This window comes from Neoarius graeffei, chromosome 3 (assembly GCF_027579695.1).
Source record: "Neoarius graeffei isolate fNeoGra1 chromosome 3, fNeoGra1.pri, whole genome shotgun sequence".
NCBI classification, from domain to species: Eukaryota; Metazoa; Chordata; class Actinopteri; order Siluriformes; family Ariidae; genus Neoarius; species Neoarius graeffei.
In genome coordinates, this window is record NC_083571.1 from 50536939 (window position 1) to 50559674 (window position 22736).

At 41.6% G+C, this 22736-nt stretch overlaps 1 protein-coding gene across 1 annotated transcript; it reads right to left on the bottom strand.

Annotated features, from left to right (window-relative positions):
• Nucleotides 1–284: 284 nt before the first annotated feature.
• Nucleotides 285–20315, bottom strand: LOC132882567 (inactive histone-lysine N-methyltransferase 2E-like). The gene is made up of 11 exons (XM_060915660.1): nt 20210–20315; nt 14627–14789; nt 14289–14481; nt 14043–14192; nt 10411–10482; nt 8615–8776; nt 4830–4994; nt 4079–4150; nt 3830–3935; nt 2884–2954; nt 285–2796 (listed from the first exon to the last, which is right to left on the bottom strand). The coding sequence occupies exons 1-11, from the start codon at nt 20313–20315 to the stop codon at nt 2764–2766; spliced, it is 1293 nt and encodes a 430-aa protein (XP_060771643.1). The 3' UTR covers nt 285–2763.
• Between the last annotated feature and the right edge of the window lie 2421 nt (nt 20316–22736).

Here is a 22736-nt window from a genome sequence, read left to right on the forward strand (position 1 = left end):
CAGTGAATAAACCTTCCTCCCACTGCTTTAGCCTTTGGTCTTCTCTTCACTTTCAGTGATCCCGTTCCACCTTGTAAAACTGCAGTGTTATGTTTAAAGTTTCCCTTATTCCTCATTTTCTCTAATAATATTTTACGCTCTTTTGAGCATTCAGGGAGTGTAAAAGCATGTACAATTTCAGCATGTGTAGTGTGTGTTTTCAAGTGGTGGGAAATCTTACTTTGTGGCTTACCACAAATGTAACAGTAATTTCTATTACTTGTCAGATATGCTGATTCTTGGTTATTACGCTCTGCTCAATCCTGTGGCTTTTCCTTTGATAACTTTTTGATAGAATTTGATGATTCTGATGATTCAGCAGCATTGAAAACCATGTGATCTTCAAGAGTTGTGCTGTGCACAACTGAGATGCTTGTATCTGACCCATAAGATGTCCCATCATCTGGTATTACTGGTTTTATGTGAATCTGTTTAGCTTTCATCTGATGAGGCAGAAAGGGGATGCTTGCATCTGAATCTTCATTGTCCTCATTTTCTGACTCAGAGTCTGGTATGCAATCCTCATCAGACACGTTCCGAAGATCATCTGATACTTGATCCAGTTCTGAATGTGATGCGCTATCCTGATCTGACAGAGGTTCATCCCCAGAACATTTAGGCCCTGTCCACATGGCAACAGATTCAGGTGAATCTGATAAAATTGTTTATCATTTCGGCCTGGCGTCCACACGGCACCGGCGTTTTGGGTGCCCCAAAATGAAATCTTTTGAGAACGGGTTCCAGAGTGGAAAAATCTGGCAACGGCGCCATTGCAAAGTCGTCTGGATGAGTAGAACGGATTTGTTTACGATGATGTCACAACCACATGACTGTGAGTGCTTCACGCCGGGTAGAAGTGTAACGAACTTGATGCGAGTTGTCAACAAATAAAAAGGGAAAAAAAAAAAGGAGCGATCTCACCTCTTCAGATGTTGGTTTAAGTCCGACAATACATTCCTCAAAAAGGGCGTAGAAGAACAAAGTAATCCATCAACGTGTAGCATTCAATTTATTCCGGACCATTAAAGAATTCTGGAGGATATCAGAATGTTGGCATACCGGCTTCCATCTATCCCCATTCATTCCTCTTTCCACATCTCCATTCAAAAAACGAGCAGAAGGTGTGTGCGTGTGACAGTGACAGGGTGAGTGACACGGAAGAAGCTAGGCTCATGCTCGCCCTGAATTTCTCTTAAAGTGAAGGCAGAAGAACGTTCAGCGCCTGGCCAGGCTTTCTATGTATTAATTTACATAGACGTTTTAATATGAAGTATAAATAAGTGTCTTAGACCAGAGATTCTCAAACTGTGGTACGCGTACCACTAGTGGTACGCGGGCTCCATTCTAGTGGTACGCCAAAGAATCACTTAATTAAATATAAATTTTAAAAAGTGAAATACTATCCATAATATCCGAATGGATGAAAATATCTTATCAACCGATGACAAGAAAATGAAAGGAAATACAAATTAAGTTAATAATTTAAAAAAGCTTGCAAGTGCTTCTGGGTAGCCATACGTAGCGTACGTACGCATTCCCGCCGGTTCCGCTGACAGATGGTTATCCGCCATTGGTAGACTAGGCTGTGATGGGAAAAGGTGGAGGTGGCTTTGCTAATTATGACGAGTACGACAAAATTACTGTCGTGGCTTAAATCCGCGAATGGGAGCGTGGATCAGGAGAGAGGGAGAACTGAAGAGGACGTGTGTGAGCCGAGCGCAGATGCTAACGACAGTGGCAAAACCAGCCCCAGAACTGGTAGCAAATGGCAGAAACCAGTAAGGAGGAAGTATGACGAAAAATACATAAAACTGGGATTCATTTGGAGCGGGACAGAGGAGCTGCCCAGGCCGCAGTGTGTTGTATGCGGGGACGTTCTGAGCAATGAGTCCATGAAACCGTCGCATCTCAAACGGCATCTTACAACCAAACACACAGCACTAAAGGACAAACCAATGGATTTTTTTTTACGAAAAATGATGAACTGAAGCAGTCCAAGTCCACCATTTTGTCCTATGGTACACCTGTAGCCAAAGCACAGGAAGCTTCATATCGTGCCAGCCTCCTGATCGCCAGAGCCGGTAAGCCGCACACAATCGGGGAACTGCTGTGTTTACCATTAGCCAAAGAGATGACACGTATCATGTGTGGAGAGAAAGCTGCCAGAGAGTTAAACTTTTATGTGCAATTAATTTTATTTGATTCATTATTTAAGGACAGTGTTTTATTTTCCTATATTTAAACACAGTGTTACTGTTCAAAGTACTGTGTGTAATGTTACAGTGGCCAACAATATTAAATATACTTGTTAAATAAAACCTCCACCTTGTTTTTAATGAATACTTAGACCTACTACGCTACTGTATTTTAATGTTGGTCATTATGGTGGTACTGGGAGAGCCAAGTATTTTCTGAGGTGGTACTTGGTGAAAAAAGTTTGAGAACCACCGTCTTAGACAATAGATACTATTTTACGCTACTGATTAATAATCAAAACTTTATGTGGCTGATGCTACAGAAAAAGGGGTTTATGCGCATGCGTAAACCCCTTCTTCTATTGTTCTGGTGTCTCCGACGGGACAGTCTTACAGCGCACCTAGAGGTGTGGCATGTGTATTGCATCATTTTCAGCAAGCGTTGCGTTGCCATATGTACCTGAAATTTTACTGATCCGTTGCCCATGTGGACGCGATATTGAGAAAAAAAAAAATCTCGTTGCCGTTGTCATGTGGATGTAGCCTTAGAAAGCTGTTGCTCCTGAAATGTTGAGAAAAATTATTTTAGCTAGTGATGGACACTTTATAGACAGTTTAGAAATTCAAGAACCCTTAAGTGGATACTCACCTGTGACAGGTGGTGGAAGTTCTCATTCGTAATTTGTCTGAGGCAGGATTTATGCCAGATGCCTGAACAAACTGTAACACATTTGAATATATTATTTTTAACTCTGTTGGTCTATTTAAGTTGGCAGTAATTTGGAATAAACAAAACAGCAAAAAAAAAAAAAAAAAAAATCACTGTTAAAGAGATACATAATTGATATGAATGTTTGCACAAGACTAATTCAAAGGTAGATTCAGGAAAACCTCAAGCATGGCAACCTCATAGATCCCACTGTTAAGTTTTTAATGAATCTGTTTAATAGCGGTAGATTTTGTCCATCCCATTTATATTAAATAAGGTTAACAAAATATTAGGAACACACCCCAGTATACCAGTAGAGTTCAAGAGCCTCTAAAATGACCATTAAAATAAACAGAAACCTCTGTCAAACAGATCCAATAAAAACTGTATTTTGATCCTCACAAAGGGAGGTTTATTACAGGCCCGTTCTGTTATACCTCATTAGTTTTAGTTAGGTGTACCTAATATACTGGCAAGTCAATGTGACAACAATCCTTTTGGATTTGTGGAAATGGAAATTTGATGAAATATGGAAATTAGATGGTGATAGTTATCAAATTGAATGCTGAACTATTAGTGAGATAAAAGACACGTTTTGACCGGGCCCTGCACTAGTTGATGTAAATGGATTAGGCAAAGTAATAAACACCTGTCAGTATAACACAATACAGCACAATACAAATGCTGTCCTCTAAAATAATCACACAGTTGAATCTCTCTAAAACTGTTTCAGCAAAAACACTAACCTTCATGAAAGAGAATTTACTGCAGGACTGCTGTATTAGACTGCATTAGTTTTAGCTAGGTTTTGTTAACGAACTGCCAAATGAGTGTATATCCACCCACTGCCCTTAGCTGCACACTACAAATTCACTGAATATCTCACCTTTGCATTTATAGCCAAGCCACTTGAAGGAGGATACAGGTCCTATGCACTGAATGCACTTGTCCAAGGAGGATACTCTTGTGCACACAAGGCGATGATTTTGACACTGATGGCAAAATTTTATGGCAACATTAATTTTTTGTGAAACAGTTTTAGTGGCAGAATATTTAACATTCACATTTTGACATCTACACAGTCCTAGAAGAGCCAATACATTTCAATCCAATATCAACGTGACAAGCAATTTACCTTTCCACTGTTGACAACTGGATCCATTTCACTTGGACTAGTGAACTGATTCTGGTTATTTTCAGTCGTCATCTAAAATAGATAAGAGCAGAGAATTTAAAAAATACCACAGTGATTACTGTCTGTTTTATTTCAGATGTTGTTAAATCAAGAAAAGAACTTTTCTAGATGCAGCAAGATAACTTTTAAAATTCTATGAAGAATGTCTTAATCTGTCGTTTTTCAGTTACTGTTGTCAGACAACGGAACGAGTATGAAACAGTGACTCAAATGTGGCACAATAAGATGAGATGTTAACTAGCAGTCACTTTCAAAAAAGATACAGAATGCACTGATAGATTTTCATCTTTCATGAGGATATACCTCTTCAAAATATTTGGAAATTTGTGGTCTCAGAAGCTCTGGAACTTCAAATTTTGCCACAAGTATTGTCATTAGGCAGCATTAGGCACCATGCATGCAGCCTGTTGCAGTTGCTCTGGCTCGTTTCGCGTCTTTTTCTTACTTTTATACAACTTTCTTCCTTTTTTTCCCCTCTGAAAGTACTGTAGTAACTTTTTGAAGCCACGCCCTCTCTAAAGTAGGTCGTAGAGAGAGTTTTTATTTACTTTTCATGTTGGAAGGTCTACTTTCACTTCCACTTCCCATCGGATATGCTGCTCGCACTGTTTACTCCAGAGATCAGCTGATTGAGCTGAAGCTAGCTTTGGAACTAGACCCGCTGATCTCCCAGATTTGGAACTTGATTTACCTTTCCATCTCTGCTGAGGCGAATCTTGTTCTCCTCAGTCAACTGAATCTGGTTCCCATCAGTCATCTTAATCGGGTTCCCCTCAGCCATCTTAATCTGGTTCCCCTCAGCGGTCTGAATCTGGTTCTCCTCAGCTATTTGAATCTGGTTCTCCTCAGTCATCATCTGAAGCAAATAAACCATGGAGGAAAGGGACAATAAATACACAGGCACTAGCAATGCACCACTTAAGAGTATATTTGAGGATTGAATGAACTAAGAATCCACCTTTTCACAAAAATTAGGAGAGGAAAAGTTTGCTTTGATCCTCATTAGACAATTTAGTAAAGACACAGAGTGCAAAATGTTAAGGATAATCTATCTTTTATGAAGATATACCTACGATATCTACAACCCCGATTCCAAAAAAGTTGGGACAAAGTACAAATTGTAAATAAAAACGGAATGCAATGATGAAGTTTCAAAATTCCATATTTTATTCAGAATAGAACATAGATGACATATCAAATGTTTAAACTGAGAAAATGCATCATTTAAAGAGAAAAATTAGGTGATTTTAAATTTCATGACAACAACACATCTCAAAAAAATTGGGACAAGGCCATGTTTACCACTGTGAGACATCCCCTTTTCTCTTTACAACAGTCTGTAAATGTCTGGGGACTGAGGAGACAAGTTGCTCAAGTTTAGGGATAGGAATGTTAACCCATTCTTGTCTAATGTAGGATTCTAGTTGCTCACCTGTCTTAGATCTTTTTTGTCGTATCTTCCGTTTTATGATGCGCCAAATGTTTTCTATGGGTGAAAGATCTGGACCGCAGGCTGGCCAGTTCAGTACCCGGACCCTTCTTCTACGCAGCCATGATGCTGTAATTGATGCAGTATGTGGTTTGGCATTGTCATGTTGGAAAATGCAAGGTCTTCCCTGAGAGAGACGTCGTCTGGACGGGAGCATATGTTGCTCTAGAACCTGGATATACCTTTCAGCATTGATGGTGTCTTTCCAGATGTGTAAGCTGCCCATGCCACACGCACTAATGCAACCCCATACCATCAGAGATGCAGGCTTCTGAACTGAGCGCTGATAACAACTTGGGTCGTCCTTCTCCTCTTTAGTCCGAATGACACGGCGTCCCTGATTTCCATAAAGAACTTCAAATTTTGATTCGTCTGACCACAGAACAGTTTTCCACTTTGCCACAGTCCATTTTAAATGAGCCTTGGCCCAGAGAAGGCATCTGCGCTTCTGGAACATGTTTAGATACGGCTTCTTCTTTGAACTATAGTTTTAGCTGGCAACAGCGGATGGCACGGTGAATTGTGTTCACAGATAATGTTCTCTGGAAATATTCCTGAGCCCATTTTGTGATTTCCAATACAGAAGCATGCCTGTATGTGATGCAGTGCCGTCTAAGGGCCCGAAGATCACGGGCACCCAGTGTGGTTTTCCGGCCTTGACCCTTACGCACAGAGATTCTTCCAGGTTCTCTGAATCTTTTGATATTATGAACTGTAGATGATGAGATGTTCAAACTCCTTTCTGATATTGCTCCACTATTTGTCGGTGCAGAATTAGGGGGATTGGTGATCCTCTTCCAATCTTTACTTCGGAGAGCTGCTGCCACTTCAAGATGCTCTTTTTATACCCAGTCATGTTAATGACCTATTGCCAATTGACCTAATGAGTTGCAATTTGGTCCTCCAGCTGTTCCTTTTTTGTACCTTTAACTTTTCCAGCCTCTTATTGCCCCTGTCCCAACTTTGAGATGTGTTGCTGTCATGAAATTTCAAATGAGCCAATATTTGGCATGAAATTTCAAAATGTCTCACTTTCGACATTTGATATGTTGTCTACGTTCGATTGTGAATACAATATCAGTTTTTGAGATTTGTAAATTATTGCATTTCGTTTTTATTTACAATTTGTACTTTGTCCCAACTTTTTTGGAATCGGGGTTGTACTAGTGACTGGGTCCCCAACCATCAAATGTAACATAACTTATTATACACATTAAACTAACACAGATCAAATGCAGGGTGTCCAGGTATTCTTAAAAACTAAGGCTACATCCACAAGACAACGGCAACGAGATTTTTTTTTTTCAATATCGCGTCCACATGGGCAACGGATCAGTAAAATATCAGGTACATATGGCAACGCAACGCTTGTTGAAAACGATGCAATACACATGCCACACCTCTACGTGCGCTCTAAGACGGTCCCATCGGAGACATCAGAACAATAGAAGAAGCATGCGCATAAACCCCTTCTTCTACCCGGCGTCATAGACATATAAACATAGACGTCGCATTGCGGTGGTGGCCCGTTGCTGGGATACGTCAGAGTGTCCGCCATATTGGATGTGGCAAATCTTCCCTGTAAACCAATGCAAGTAAATGGACTGAACTTCATAAAGCCCCTTTCTACAATAATGTTTAACTCGATGCCTTTTATTCACCCATTAAGACACACATGTATATATTTGGGAACAAACAGGCATCAAAACAACATATATAACTTTTAATGTGATGGTTATAAATAGTGTGCGAAATACCCGTCAACATTCCATGGGAGGTGTGACCACTTTTTTTTTTATTCCGCTGCTACTATCGTAGGCTACTAACGATATCTACACATCAAGGCATGTTTTGGAGCTCAGCGGGGATCGTGTAGAATAATGGGCTGTGCTTACGCTGCTGAAGCCGTGCCGTACCGTCTCCGCATCACTTTCATTAAATGCCGTGCAGATAGGCTATAAAATGTCTCCCAAAACAATTTTTGCAATATACAGTGCTATATGGAAAAAATTCAATTATACCATACAATGGGATTGCTCCATGTGATTGCTTCACAGTCTGACATGCTTCCAATCTCTTCTATTTTTGAATGTGCCATCACCATCTGACAGCTGGTGGTGAAATTGGTTGGGTGGGCTATGAAATAAATTATAAATTTATTTATAAATTATAAATTGTCTGGAGACAGGTTTCACCGAGCAGCTATTATGCGCGAGACTTCAGAAAAATCAGAAAAAGTCAGAAAAATCTGTTCGTAAAATTACGTTATAATGACCAAATACAATGAAAGTATTTTTCCAGTCTCACCTGTGAAAAGTAATCCCATGTGATCTCGTTTGGACGGTAAACCTGTTGGTACAGTTAAACGCAGCACATGAATGAGGCATCTTTATTCTCTGCTTTGCCCCATCCAATATGGCGGCGAGGATGACGTATGATTCTACGCGGAAGGCGGCGTCTACGTTTATGTGTCTATGCCCGGCGTGAAGCACTCACAGTCATGTGGTTGTGACGTCATCGTAAACAAATCCGTTCTACTCATCCAGACGACTTCGCAACGGCGCCGTTGCCAGATCTTTCCACTCTGGAACCCATTCTCAAAAGATTTTGTTTTGGGGCACCCAAAACGCCAGTGCCGTGTGGACGCCAGGCCAAAACGATAAACAATTTTATCAGATTCACCTGAATCCGTTGCCGTGTGGACAGGGCCTAAAGTAATGCCACAATCAACCCCACCAGGAAGAAGGTCCTAATTAACTGTATGGACCTCCTAAGTCACATTTGGGTGGTTCACTGCTTAATACACACACACACACACACACACACACACACACACTACTCAGATGTTGCAGTGACCTACACTTTCAGAAGTATGTGATGATGTCCTTCCATACCGTTGTCCATATAAATCATATCACACTCAGGTAACCAAAAACACACACTGAAAAAGCGTATTGTCATTAATCTGCACATTGAATTTAATTTACCTTTCCAACTCTGCCAAGTGGACTAAGCACTGAACTTGTCTGGATCTGGTTCCCCTCAGCCGTCTGAATCTGGTTCCCCTCAGCTGTCTGAATCGGGTTCTCCTCGGTCATCTGAATCTGGTTCGACTCAGCTGTCTGAATCTGGTTCCCCTCAGTCATCATCTGAAGCAAATAAACCATGGAGGAAAGGGACAATAAATACACAGGCACTGGCAATGCACCACTTAAGAGTATATTTGAGGATTGAATAAATTAAGAATCCACCTTTTCACAAAAATTATGAGGGGAAAAGTTTGCTTTGATCCTCATTAGATAATTTAGTAACACACACACACACACACACACACACACACAGAGAGAAACAACAGTATTGTCATTAATCAGCACACTGAATTTAATTTACCTTTCCAACTCTGCCAAGTGGACCTGAACTTGTCTGAATCTGGTTCCCCCTCAGCCGTCTGAATCTGGTTCCCCCTCAGCCGTCTGAATCTGGTTCCCCCTCAGCCGTCTGAATCTGGTTCCCCCTCAGCCGTCTGAATCTGGTTCCCCCTCAGCCGTCTGAATCTGGTTCCCCCTCAGCCGTCTGAATCTGGTTCCCCCTCAGCCGTCATCTGAAGCACATAAACCATGGAGGAAAGGGACAATAAATACACAGGTACTGGCAATGTACCACTTAAGAGTATATTTAAAGGAAAACTCTGGAGTGAAATGCTTTTTAGGTCTATTTTCGCATTATTGGCAGTGCATACGTTGAGTTGCTATCACAATCACGTCAATCGGATGTGTTTTGAGAAAATTCGTTATTTGTGATTTCAACCAGAAAGCGCTAACACAAGAGTGCCCGGGGCATGTCTTTTTGCCAATACAAAACGCTAGTTTTAAAACCACTGCAAAGCTCAAAACAACATGACAGTTCTGTGGAAGTGAGCAGAGGGTTCCTCCAAACAAAACGAAGTGTCCCTGGCTCTGCAAGTGCACGGATAGAGTGTGTAGAAGAGTAAATACAAAGCCAGTGACCTTACCTGAAGTTGGGCTTCCTCAGACGCCATCTTCAGTGGATAGTCCGTAAAAGTCGAGTGCCGAGTGCAGAGCCCATTGTGCATTTCCAGCGGGATGGGCTCTGCACTCGGCTTTTACGGACTGTCCACTGAAGATGGCATCTGAGGAAGCACTGCCAATGATGCAAAAATAGACCTAAAAAGCATTTCACTCCAGAGTTTTCCTTTAAGAATTGAATAAACTAAGAATCCACCTTTTCACAAAAATTATGAGAGGAAAAGTTTGTTTTGATCCTCATTAGATAATTTATTAAGATACAGAATGCAAAATATTGAGGAGAATCTCTCTTTTATGAAGCTATACCTACTATATCTACTAGTGACTGGGTCCCCAACCATCAGATGTCTCATCTCATCATCTCTAGCCGCTTTATCCTGTTCTACAGGGTCGCAGGCAAGCTGGAGCCTATCCCAGCTGACTACGGGCGAGAGGCGGGGTACACCCTGGACAAGTCGCCAGGTCATCACAGGGCTGACACATAGACACAGACAACCATTCACACTCAATTTAGAGTCACCAGTTAACCTAACCCGCATGTCTTTGGACTGTGGGGGAAACCGGAGCACCCGGAGGAAACCCACGCGGACGCGGGGAGAACATGCAAACTCCACACAAAAAGGCCCTCGCCGGCAACGGGGCTCGAACCCGGACCTTCTTGCTGTGAGGCGACAGCGCTAACCACTACACCACCGTGCCGCCACCATCAGATGTAACATAACTTATTATACACATACCTCAAGAACTTCAGCTTTTGATGGGGAATTTGTGGTCTCAGAACCTTGCTGAGGCATTTCCTCATCAAGACCCTGCATTAAAGAAAAATAAGATATCATAAATATCTTGAAGACATGTTGTTCCCTGTGTAATATTATGTGGGGAAAAAACACTGTTTTAGGCACTCAACAGGTCAAATGACCACGAAAACTATAACATGGATTAAAGCAAAAAAAAAATAATCTGACTGAAAAAAAAAGCTCCATGTCGTTGGCCCCTACCACGTCAGCGACGCGTCAAATTTTAAACGCCGTGTTGTCCAATATCCCCTAGGCCCCTACTTATAGTACATTTACATAATTTTAACAATGACTAAAGCTAAGGCAAGACTTGACCATTGTCATTACTGGCTATAAATGATGAAACATCAAGTTTTCAGCGCAAAGTGCAAATTTATTTCAACAATACTTTAGTAATGCACAACAGTGGTTCAGAGAAAAGTGCAAGTGCAGTCGAACTTGAACCATGCTTTCAGAAGAGTGGAACAGAAAGAAAAATAGGAAAATCTGTTGAAATAAAGTCAGGAAACAAGAAAAGTGAAAGTTCACTTTTTCTGCTTCTTCGCAGTGAAGCCAAAGGCATCTAGTTTGGCAACACCTGATGCCTGTTTTTGTTTCTTTTTCCTTGGCACAGCAGCAGGAGCTTGCCATTATCGCCCATTTCATTTCGCCAAGCCCATCTCCACTTATACTTTACCGTTTTGTCGATGTCTGACACATCTGTGCCTTCATTTAAAAGAAGCGCGTCCATGCTGGCAAAACCGAAAGTAATTTGACGTGCTCTAGTGATGGAAATCGAAGGGCCTATGTCAGGTGAAATATGGCCTTATACGCAGTACTTGAGTTGGGGGGGGGGGGGGGGGGGGGGGAGGCATCCCCCCTTCTGAAATAAAAATCTCAAATCATCCCCCTTATAAAACGGCCATCCCCCCCATCACATCCCTTGGGACATTTTACCAATTAATGTGGAAATTAGCCTACTATTATTTTAACAAATATTACTACCATTTCAACATTAGAGGCTTTGCGCAGTGATAGCCTACATGTAGCCGGATAAAAAAGACACATATTTATTTATTCGGTTGCACCTCTCATTCACACCTACAGTACCAGTCAAAAGTTTGGAAACGCCTCTAATTCAGTGGGTTTTCATTATTTTAAAATTTTCTGAATTGTAGATTAATACTAAAGTCATTGCCATTATGAAGAAATATATATGGAATTATTTGGTAAGCAAAAAAAGTGTTAATCAAACCAGAATATGTTTTATATTTTAGATTCTTCAAAGTAGGCACCTTTTGCTTAGATGACAGCTTTGCACATCTTGGCATTTTCTCAGTCAGCTTTACGAGGTAGTCACCTGGAATGGCTTTCAGTTTACAGCTGTGCCTTGCCAAGAGTGAATTTCTTGACCTCTTAATGTGTTTGAGACCATCAGTTGTGTTGTGAAGAGGTAGAGTTGGTATACAGTGAATGTCCCTATTTGAGTACTGCTCTAATCCATATTATGCCAAGAACTACTCAACTAAGTAAAGAAAAACGACAGTCCATCATTACTTTAAGAAATGAAGGTCAGTCAGTCTGAAAAAGTTTGGGATGAGTTGAACCGCAGAATGAAGGCAAAGCAGACGACGAGTGCTCAGCACCTCTGGGAACTTCAAGACTGTTGGAAAACCATTTTGAGTGATTACCTCATGAAGCTGATTGAGAGAATGTCAAGAGTGTGCAAAGCTGTACAGTAATCAAAGCAAAAGGTGCCTACTTTAAGAATCTAAAATCTAAAACATATTTTGGTTTGATTAACATTTTAAAGTTTACTAAATGATTCCTTACATGTTGCTGCATAGTCTGGATGACTTCAGTATTCATTTACAATGTAGGAAAAAAAAATTTAAAAATAAAAACATCGAATTTGAAGGTGTTTCCAAACTTTTGAATGGTACTGTATATGGAGGTTTCAGTCACTGAAAACAGCTACTTTCGCAAACTCTGGGCAGAGTGGAGATTTCTGAAAACTCCATCTTCAGACACTCGTGTAAATAGGGAAAACGAAGCAACAGTGGGCGAGAGGGCGCGCGTGAATATAATGAGTCATAGGTGTGAATCTTTCACCGAATGCCAATTGTCCCGGTTCTTCATGAAATCGCACGCGCATGCACAAATTCATTCGGTTAACTTTCAAATAACTGTTCTTGTGCACTTGCGACACCGTAGCCACTTTCCTGAATTTTGAGCTTCGGAGTATTGGCTTCTTTATCTATTTAATCAATGAATTTATTTGTCACATACACTAAATTACTAATGTAAAACATTAGTAGCCTATTTAAGCAATAGCTGTTTTCTCCACTGTTTTCTGACCTTTTGTGCTTAGTGAACAAGACACTTCATTACACTCCACTGACTGACTTCCAATTCCGGACTTTTTTGAAAATGTAAAATATAGACCTACGAGATGTTTTTTTTTGGGACTTAATTCGCGTTGGTCCTTCACTATTAATTTTTGAGACTGACGAGGCACTAAATACTGTGGAATTATTTTCTCCTTACTATTAAGTTTGGCATCTTAAACAAGTGTCAGGAAATCTTGCAGCCCGACTCTGCAGCCTCCAATGTTTAAGCGAACTGCTGAAACCATAATGTTTAAAGATTAAATCGTAGGCTAATCAAACCAAAGAGAAAAACAGCCTTTCCAGAACGTTGTCTGCCGAAGCCTGTTTAACCTACAAAAGGCTTAATAGCAAAGATCTTGCTGCGGCTTCAACAGGGCTGTTTAGATTTTTCACCTGATCGCCTTTCAATAGGCAAATATCATCATTTATTATTATTATTATTATTATTACTACTACTACTACTACTACAATAGGCCTAGTATTAGTAGTAGGCAAGTAGTTGCCTAGTAGTAGGACAGCCAAATTGTTTCATCAGTGGAGCCGCCGTTAAAAGGAAACTGATGCGGAGCGCCGCGGCTCGCCTCGGGGTGAATTGCGTCCCGAGGCGCGGGGCTGGCCCGCCCTGGCAGCACTGGTTCGTTGGGGAGAGGGCAGAGGTCGCTGGCTGCCAAGTTTGGAGAGGCTGGGACCTCCCCTGGCCGAGTTACGAGCGTGCAAAGTCGGGCTGGAGCCGCCGATAGAAACGAAACTCAAGCCGAGCACCGCGGCTCGCTGCCTACGCCCAGCCTCCCCGGGACTAGACAGTAGCGTAGGCTTTATTTATTTATGCCTATCTAGCGCAACAACTTATTCCCTTACATATACTCAAACATAGCACAAGAAAGAGTTCAACAACAGGCAATCACAGCAGCTTGGTGAAGTTCTAAATCACATCGGTGTCAGACCTATGTCTATGCCTACCCCCTTTTTTTTCCTCGGATCTGCGTCACTCTCATTATTGACCTTTAGCGCTCCCAGTTGACGGAAATCCATCGTAGCGACGGAAAACTTTAATCCATGCTATAAGCTTGCAATTTTGACTTACTATACACATTAAACTAACAGATCCAGTAGATGTAGTTCTACAACCCACCAAACACGTTATTTCTGTTTCATGCATGTGACAGTGCAGGTGCGTTTATCTTGTATGAAAATGTCACTTACTCTATCGAAGCCTTTTAGACAACCAGCTGATGCACCAGTAGATGCCTTTTTTTGCTGCCGACTTGCTGATACCTTCTGAGCACTCCTAGAAAGCTCTGATGTATGTGGTACCTCTCCGTGTTGACCCTCTGTGGACATTCCTCCTGGTTTCTGAAGAATTTATTGACAAACATCAGGCCAATGACATTAAGTACAAATAAATCTAATACGAGAACTATCAATTCCACAAAGTAAACATCTGATCACCTTGCATCTCCATGGCCAGTCTGAGTCTCTGTAATTATAGGTTATCTCCTCCCCTGGACTTGTGTCTCTTATAGCAAATAGACACAGATGGGGCTTCCCTTCCACTGTCAAGTACTTCATCTTGGCATTAGGGTTTATATGGTCATCATTAACAAGTCTTCCAAGAGACCCATCCTCACTGGCTGCATCAACACTACAAAAGCACAAGTAACACATAGTTGGGCAGTATTAATTAGCCTAAATTAAGAGCCTTCTGTCAACAACACTTGTATTTTCAGTAAACCAAGAGCAACATGACATTTAATTCTGATTGGATGAAATAATAACATAAAACACACCACCACAGTGTCCCATTAAATTGGAACTCGAAAATGAACACCTTAAGGCAGTCATGGTATATTCTCCGTCTCCTCTCGCTTGTCTGCTTGCTTATTAGTTCACCTTGATACTCCAACAGGAAGCCACTTTTTGCAAATGGAGTGGTAGTGAAGATGCCACGACCTAGTTAACACACACACAACAAATAACTCACAAAAAGTAAGGTGACATATGTAGGTGCATTTGGTAATTATTAAGTGATCTCATTAAATCAGTCTCATTAAATCTGAAGGTTAATAATTAAATTGAATCAGTCTCATTTGAATCATACCATTGAATCATTTAAATTGAATCAGTCTCATATTATCATGAAATCACTCATGGAATCAGACTCATTAATTAATACCATTAATTTTGATGCTTAATAATAAATTGCCAAACAGCTAAGTTATGGTATATTCCAAATTATGATCACTTATCATATTACATAAATTATATGCACCTTTTTGAATTCTTTGGGAGATTGTGTGACTTCAGAAATATTGGAACACAAATAAAACACACAGTTTCAATAATAAATGAATTTATTATAACCAGGGCTTTGAACCGGAATTTTTTTCCTATTGGTTCGTTCCGAACAGAAACGGAATTTTAACGTTTCCGGTTTTGGGTTCCACCATTAAATAGACGTTCCCGAACCGGTTAGAACAAAAAAATTTCGTTCCCGGAACGGTTAATTACGTTCCCTGTCAGCTGTTTAACAAATGGCTATAAAATTATGTCTCTGTCTCATCCAGCTTAAGCCAAATGTAGGCTAATTCTATTACAACCTTCATTAAATAAGACAAGAAATAATTCAAAACAATTATTATTTCAAATGTTGGCGATTTGGATTCTCAGTATGTCTTCCCATCTACACAAACAGAAAAAGTGCCAAAAATGAAAGAGAATTCGTTTAGTGTGTTACCAAAGGCTAGTCAGGCCCTATAGAGGGCTACCGCATGACGTCACCGCGCCGCGAGATTTTGTTAGGCGCCATATTGGAAGTACACATCTATGCAAGTACATACATTCATAAACTACACCTGAAATGTAGCCAGGGCCGGTTCTGCCCTAATCTGGACCCGGGTGCAACATCGCGCAACCCCCCCCCCCCCCCCCCCCCCAAAAAAAAAAACCACCAGTCTAAATCAGGACAACCATCACATAACTATAACTATAAACATTTTATATCAACTATTTTAACTAAATGGGCTATAATAAATAAGCCTGCAGGCAGCCACGGCGGGCTGCCTCAGAAAACTAACCATTCAATGACAACTGAAAGCCTGCAGCCACGGCGGGCTGCCTTAAAAACTAACCATTTGTCCTACCTTAAAACTCGTTTTGCATTTTCTGCCTCCTTTTTTGTATTTTCGACCCTCCGTTTATTTTCTTTCCTTTTCTGAAAACCCGATTTGTGTCCAGACATTTTGTTCTGCTACCAACGAACTAACTCGTCAGGTCTCGTCTCTCGAGCCCGCGATGATTCCCGTGGGAGGGGCAACAACTGATACATTTTTACAAACAGCCAATAGGGAGGTTGCATCGTTCAGGCTCTTCTTTGCTCAGACACTCAGTAATTCACCTAGTATTCACTAGTAGTCCACCTTCCCGCTCTCTCCATTCAATCAGCGAACATCACACAGGAAGTGAACCCCAGCGGGTCATAGAAACTTGCGCAGGAGAAGAATGACTATTTGTAGGCTACGGAAACTTTGAGGAACGAAATAAAAACCGGTATTAACCGGTTACCATTATTTTTAATAAGCGTTTCTGTTCCGGAACATAAAAAATAATAAAGTTTCTGGTTTCGTTTCTGTTCCATGTGAAATAGAAAAAGTTCCCGGTTTTCGTTTTCGTTCCTTGAACCGGTTCAAAGCCCTGATTATAACAAAGGTAAAAATGGATAACGGCAGTTGAAATATATACAAACAGTGAAGTGTGTGTGTGTGTATGTGTGTGTGTGGGTGTGTATATGAGAGGCCTTGTGTGGGTGTGGCCTACACAAAAGAATTAGCTTTGGTTGCTAAGACAAAGGGGGTGTTATCTAATGGCCCTTTTCCACTACCCTTTTTCAGCTCACTTCAGCTCGCTTCAGCCCGACACGGCTTGCGTTTCGACTACCAAAAAACAGCACGACTCAGCTCGCTTCAGCCCTGCTTAGCCCCTAAAACTCGCACCGTTTTGGAGTGGGGCTGAAACGAGCCAAACCGTGCCGAGTGAGACTGGGGGCGTGAGCAGACACTCCCCTGTGCACTGATTGGTGAGGAGGAGTGTCCTCACATGCCCCACGAGCACGCTGGGATCTGTAAACACCGTAAACCCGGAAGAAGGAGAATTACGAATTACGAGAATTATGAAGCCTTATGCGCCTCGCCTCATCTATACGCTCTTGCCAATATCTGTTGGCGTTGTCGGTGACAACAAGCCACAGAACCAAGACCAGCAACACTAACGACTCCATGTCCTCCATGTTTATTGTTTACTATTCGGGTTGTGAGACTACCGCTTAAAAGCTCACTGATGTCACTGTTTGCGCTGCTTAACGACATCACGTGACGTCCACCCACTTTCGCTAACTCCACCCAATGTGTCCACCCACTTCCAGCCAGCACGGTTCAGCGCGGTTGTAGTCGAAATGCAACTCCAACAGCCCCGCTCAGCTCGACTCAGCACGGCACGGCTCAGCCCGACTCAGCCGCGTTTGTAGTGGAAAAGCGGCATAAGTAGAACAAAGGATTAGCTCTGTTGCTAACTAATGTGTGTTTGTGGATGGTGGCCACGTGGGGGAGTTGACCACGTGGTGAGGCCTAGATTAGCTTTGTGTTGCTAAGTAGACAAAGAATTAGCTTTGTGTGGCTCGCTAAGGAGGGTGTTTGTGTGTGTCCCCATGTGGTGTAGGCCTTGTGCCTTAAGCAAAGGGTTAGCCTAGCTTGCTAACGAGACAAAGGAATTAGCCGTGTGGCTAGCTAAGGCCCAAGGACCCTACTTCGTGGAGTTAAAACAAAGGGGTGTGTATGTGAGTGTGGGGGGGAAGGACCGCCACGTGTTAAGGCCTAGTGTTCCCTTGAGACAATACAATTAGTCCTGGAGGATAATGAAACAAAAGGATTAGCTTTGGATGCTAATGAGCCAAAAGAAATTAACCATAGGCTAATTTCACTAGCTTATAACAGTACTGAATCCACTGAAACCTTGATAAGGTCAAAATGTGTGAGGCCAAAAAAAAAAAAAAAAGTGTGTGTTTTTCCGGTTACGTAGATTTCAAAACTAGGGTCGGTAGGCAGGCATTTTTTTTTTGAATTTTTTTTTCAAGATGGCTGCCATAACCTATATTTAGACAGGAATAATTTCACAAAATATAATGAATTTCTTTGCAGGTCACCTGAGTTACCACCTTCTGATGAATCTGATGCAGCATGAGACACCTTTTAACATGATTTTTTCTGTAAATATAACAGCTCAATACACCATGAGAGAGAGAGAGCAGCCCTGCCCCTCTCTGCTCCCTGAGTGCAGCTCATCGCCTTGGTAACGGTGCAGGGAAAAAAGACAATATAACAAGCAAAGAGCGCTTTTTCTCAGAGTTCCCTCTCCTCGAACAACGCTGATTTACACGGAAACAAAAGGAGCTATTCACAAAATTCTTTCACATTGAGTGCTACAAGGCTCCCATGAACACAATGTAATTTTTTTTTGTCCCTAGTAATGTGGACACTAGAGCGAGTTAAAAACAAGTGACTTTTCTGATTTTGCAGTAAAAGCACTGCCACGTTTATAATGTGAGTCTATGGGAGAGCGCGGCTATCCTCTCCTTACTTTCAGGCTTCTCATTCAAAAACTGTAAATCCTATCGCTCAGGTAGACACTTGTCTTGATTCACACAATGTGTGACTACAACTTTTGAGAAAATTGTGTGTGTAGAGTGAAAATTGTGGCTGAGAAAACAGTTTAAATGAGAAAGTTAGAGCTTTTTTTTTCAAGCCCTCTACACTCGAAACTCCTGAGCCACACTGGTGTGTAACGCCATAGACACCCATTATAAAGTCTGAATTTCTCCAGATTTGCTCATGGGATTTGATCTGTGACTGATCAAAAAGTATAGAACCCAGCAAAAAAGTTGAATGCCAGATCCACACAGGAGAATTTTGTCTCCGTTTTAAAGTTTGAATCATGTCTCTAGGTGAAAGACAAAATAAGCGTCATCTCTGCTTCTGTTCCCTCCGATGGCCCAGACACACTACTGCCTCCGCCGAGTGTGCGCGCACACACACTGCATGTCGGGGCAGCGGAGGAGTTACTCTCCCCTGATCAACGAAGTCTGCGGGGAATTTGTGGTTATTATCGGTACAAACAGCGCGAATCACAACTTAAATGAGTGCAGTTCAGTTTGACATTATTGTCAGTCCGTTAGATAAACATTTAATTTTATTAAAATCGAAAATTAATATTTAGAGCCTGTGGGCTACAAAAATAAGTCATTAAAGTAGCCGGCTGGACTTAATTGTGTAGTCGGCTGTATGGCCGGCAGCCGGCGCTTGTGGAAAGCCCTGATTTTCCCAGTGAGTGACAAAAACTTCCGGTTCACGAGGTTGGGTTATATGTAAAAGTCGCGACTGGGGAAAAAACGAAAAAAAAGTTTAGGGTCGGGCAGTACGGATTAGGGTCGGTCGGGTAACCGGAAACACACATTTTTTTTTTTTTGGCCTGATAAAGAAATTAAAGTGTTAGTCAGGGATAGAGAAGAGCATGCACAGTCTATCTATTAAACAATTGAAAGAACATAGAACAAAATAAATCAATTCAACATGCTGCATATTTACAGTGTAACAAATAAACCTGGGTTTAAATTCACACTATTTCAATAAAAGCTAAATTCCTAAGACTATGTTTTTATTATGCCCAAAAATGCCAAGTCTTACTTCCGTATCCTGCTTCTACGTGAGATTATGAGAAAGATGTCCTGAGACTTTGGAGCTTTTCACCGTTGTGAAGATCTCCGTGAAGTTGCTTCTGTAGAAAGCGCAGAGAATTTCTTGATCCAGCGTGCGGTCGCTCGTGATGAAAAGAAAGTCTCTGATCAAAGTAATATGCACAGCGCTTCAATCAGGAGGAATTCTGGTCGCTCCTAATTATAAATTAACTGCTTTGAGCTGCAGTCGTACGTACTTAATGAATGAAACCAGTTGTAACTCATCTGAGTTAGATCGCGCGATTCTGGATTTTTACCGTGGCCAAAGGTAAACAAAGAAATCGCGCTAACTCGTGGATCTTGCAAGAAAGAGAAAAGAAAAGACGTCTTTATCTGGTTTGCTCACGGAGCGAGCCTTCCTCCCTGTGTCCGTGTTGAATCACGGCGCCGAAAGAGGAGGAAGTGGAAGCGTGTTCCGTTACTTATGCTTTCCTGTAGGATGTGACGTTGGTGATCCCGCCCCCGTGTGACGCAGGTCAACGCGGAAGTTGGCTGATGGGAAATGTAGTTTCTTAAAGAGACGGACTGAATGTACCTACACATATTTAAAGTTTTGTCATGAATGAAAAAATCAGAGGATTCAACTGACCTTTGAAGGCATTAATGTATTTTACATCGAGTCCCACTTTGTCCCTTCCATTGCGCACATAAAATTTTGCATCTTCTTTTGGATTAATGCGTCTTCGCCTTTTCATGTTTTCCTGGCATGTGACAAAAGCATTTTTTACCAACGTAAATGACTGTCATTAAGTTCATTTGTAAGACAAAGATGATCGGAACAGAAAAGGACTATAACTTTTAAACATAGTTATCTACAAGGAACATCTGGACAGAAGCCAGATGATGTGCTCATAACTGTATTATTTATATTTGATTTAACACTGTGTAACAAAAAAAATGCATGCTCACAATTCTGCCCCTGCCCTCAGTTAATACAGTTTACAGCTTTGCATAAGCAGATAACTAACACTCTGCATGACACCAGATACCTGTAGCATTGTTTCCCCTTACTTTTATGTTGATAGGTTTATAATACCAATTAATATCAGGCAAATAACCTATGTGGAACAGGCTGTCATCTTACTTATTTAGTTATGTACACTAGCAGACCTACAAAAAGATCTTATTGATGACATTTAGGAAATTACATGAATGCATCAAAGTTGCACACTGGTATTAATGTTATCCTTTCCAACCTGTGTCACTAAAACAGTTGTGCATCTTTACATGGAAATCTACATCGACTACACCATAGTGCTTAATATACTGTGTATACTTGATATACACAGGCCACTTGATATCATTTATAAAACCTGTAAACTACAGGTGTAAAACATCTTACTTCAATTTTTCTTAGACTTAGCCTAGCTAGCTTATCACAAGCAAGAAAAAACAGCTGTGCTATATTATATTTCCTTTCTTACCATTTTTCTTTTTCAATCTAGAAAACCAAACCTGAGCTGCGCAGTAATATTGCCTCTGTTGCCTTCTCTACCTGCTGTCCTCTTAACAGCCAGGAGTGTAATAGTGCAGCAGATTAGTGTAAGAATCAGGCTTTCATCTAAACGGGGGAGCTGCGCCCTCTTACTCTCGGCGTGCGCCCCGTTACCGACTCCGTGAAAACATCCCAGCAACACTACGTGACAATGTGTCTGATCATCAAATACGTTATAACTGCTCCAAAAATATTCCAATCATAGTAGATACACCGCCAGACGGTGCAAAAACAATCCGAATTGGCGTTTTCCAGACTGAGGCGCCATGTTGTTTAGTTGTTTACTTGTCGCGGCTGCTCTCGCGAGATTTGACATGGGTTACATACAAGGTCAGCTGACTTGTAGAGCGAGATTTCTTGAGACTGAGACCCCGTCCACACGTAGCCGGGTATCTGCTAAATCGAAGATATTTTTCTACGTTTTGGCCTGTCATCCACATGAAAACACATCAAAAACGAATATTTAAAAAAACTCCGGGCAAAGTGAAGATTTTTGAAAACTCCGTGTATGCCTTTTCGTGTAGACAGAGATAACCGGAGGTTTGCGTTTTAGAACGTCACAATCTGCGCCAAAAAAATGACAACAAATCTGCCCTGACGTCAAACGTGCAACCTTTGTTTACTGCAGAGGCCAGATTAAGCATGGACTTAAGCTAGCCGCACACTACGGCGATCCACGCGGTACCGAACCGACCCATTTCAGAGCCGACTCCCGACAGGGCACGCACATATCCCCCGACTGTTGACGAGTGCAGTCGCGATTGAAGCGACACGTGACAACTTAATAGCTTTGTGATTGGCTATTGGATATAGTTACTGTTAAATCCAACACTTGAAGATGCTACAGGCTGAATTACAAATGACACAACACGGAATATGTAGCGCACTATCTAGGCTGCATGAGCTATTATTCCCAACCTTAAATAGTGCACTTATATAGGGGAGTTAAAGCGATTTGGAATTCAGCCACACAACTTGAGCAGAGTGGCTTTCCAGCCCACTGTGTCTATGGATAAAGCTTCAGTCTATGGAATTACAGTATATACCTGCATCAGGTGCTACCAACACGTATTTCTCGCGCTAGAAATTGTGTTTAATGATGTCACGTGTTATATGCGAAAGATATGATTGGCTATTGCTAGCGACTCTCGCCGATCAGTCTGGCTCCCGATTAGTTTTTCGAATCGGCTGTGAGATGAGTCGGTACCATTGAAAACTAGTCTTTACGCCTGACTCGCGACTTCAGTTGGCTCGGTACGCTGAAAATCGGCGTAGTGTGCGGCTAGCTAAAGAGTAATGGATCGGAGTAGTGCCTTGAAAGCGTTAATTATTGTGCAGGTGCTATTTACATGTTTAATTTTAGAAGCCCAACTACTGCTCCAAGAGCACAGGCGATGTGATTAGGGGGGAGGATTTGGGGAAATAGCCATCTACAGGTTTGGAATGCTTATGAATGTGATTGAAAACGCAGATGTTCGGTTATGTGTGGAAGGGATTTTTTTCGAAGACGAGGTGGTGTGGATAAAACATTTTTATAAACGGAGGGGGGGAAAATGTTCGGTTTTAAAAATACCCGGCTACGTATGTACATGGCATGAATGACCTTTCACCCACCGGCGCG

Coding starts and splice junctions, on each gene's coding strand:
- LOC132882567 (XM_060915660.1), bottom strand. CDS start 20,315: ATGAAAAGGCGAAGACGCATTAATCCAAAAGAAGATGCAAAATTTTAT. Junction 14,790..20,209: donor ATACATTAATGCCTTCAAAG/GTCAGTTGAATC, acceptor TGTGTTAACTAG/GTCGTGGCATCTTCACTACC. Junction 8,777..10,410: donor CAAAAGCTGAAGTTCTTGAG/GTATGTGTATAA, acceptor TATTTGCTTCAG/ATGATGACTGAGGGGAACCA.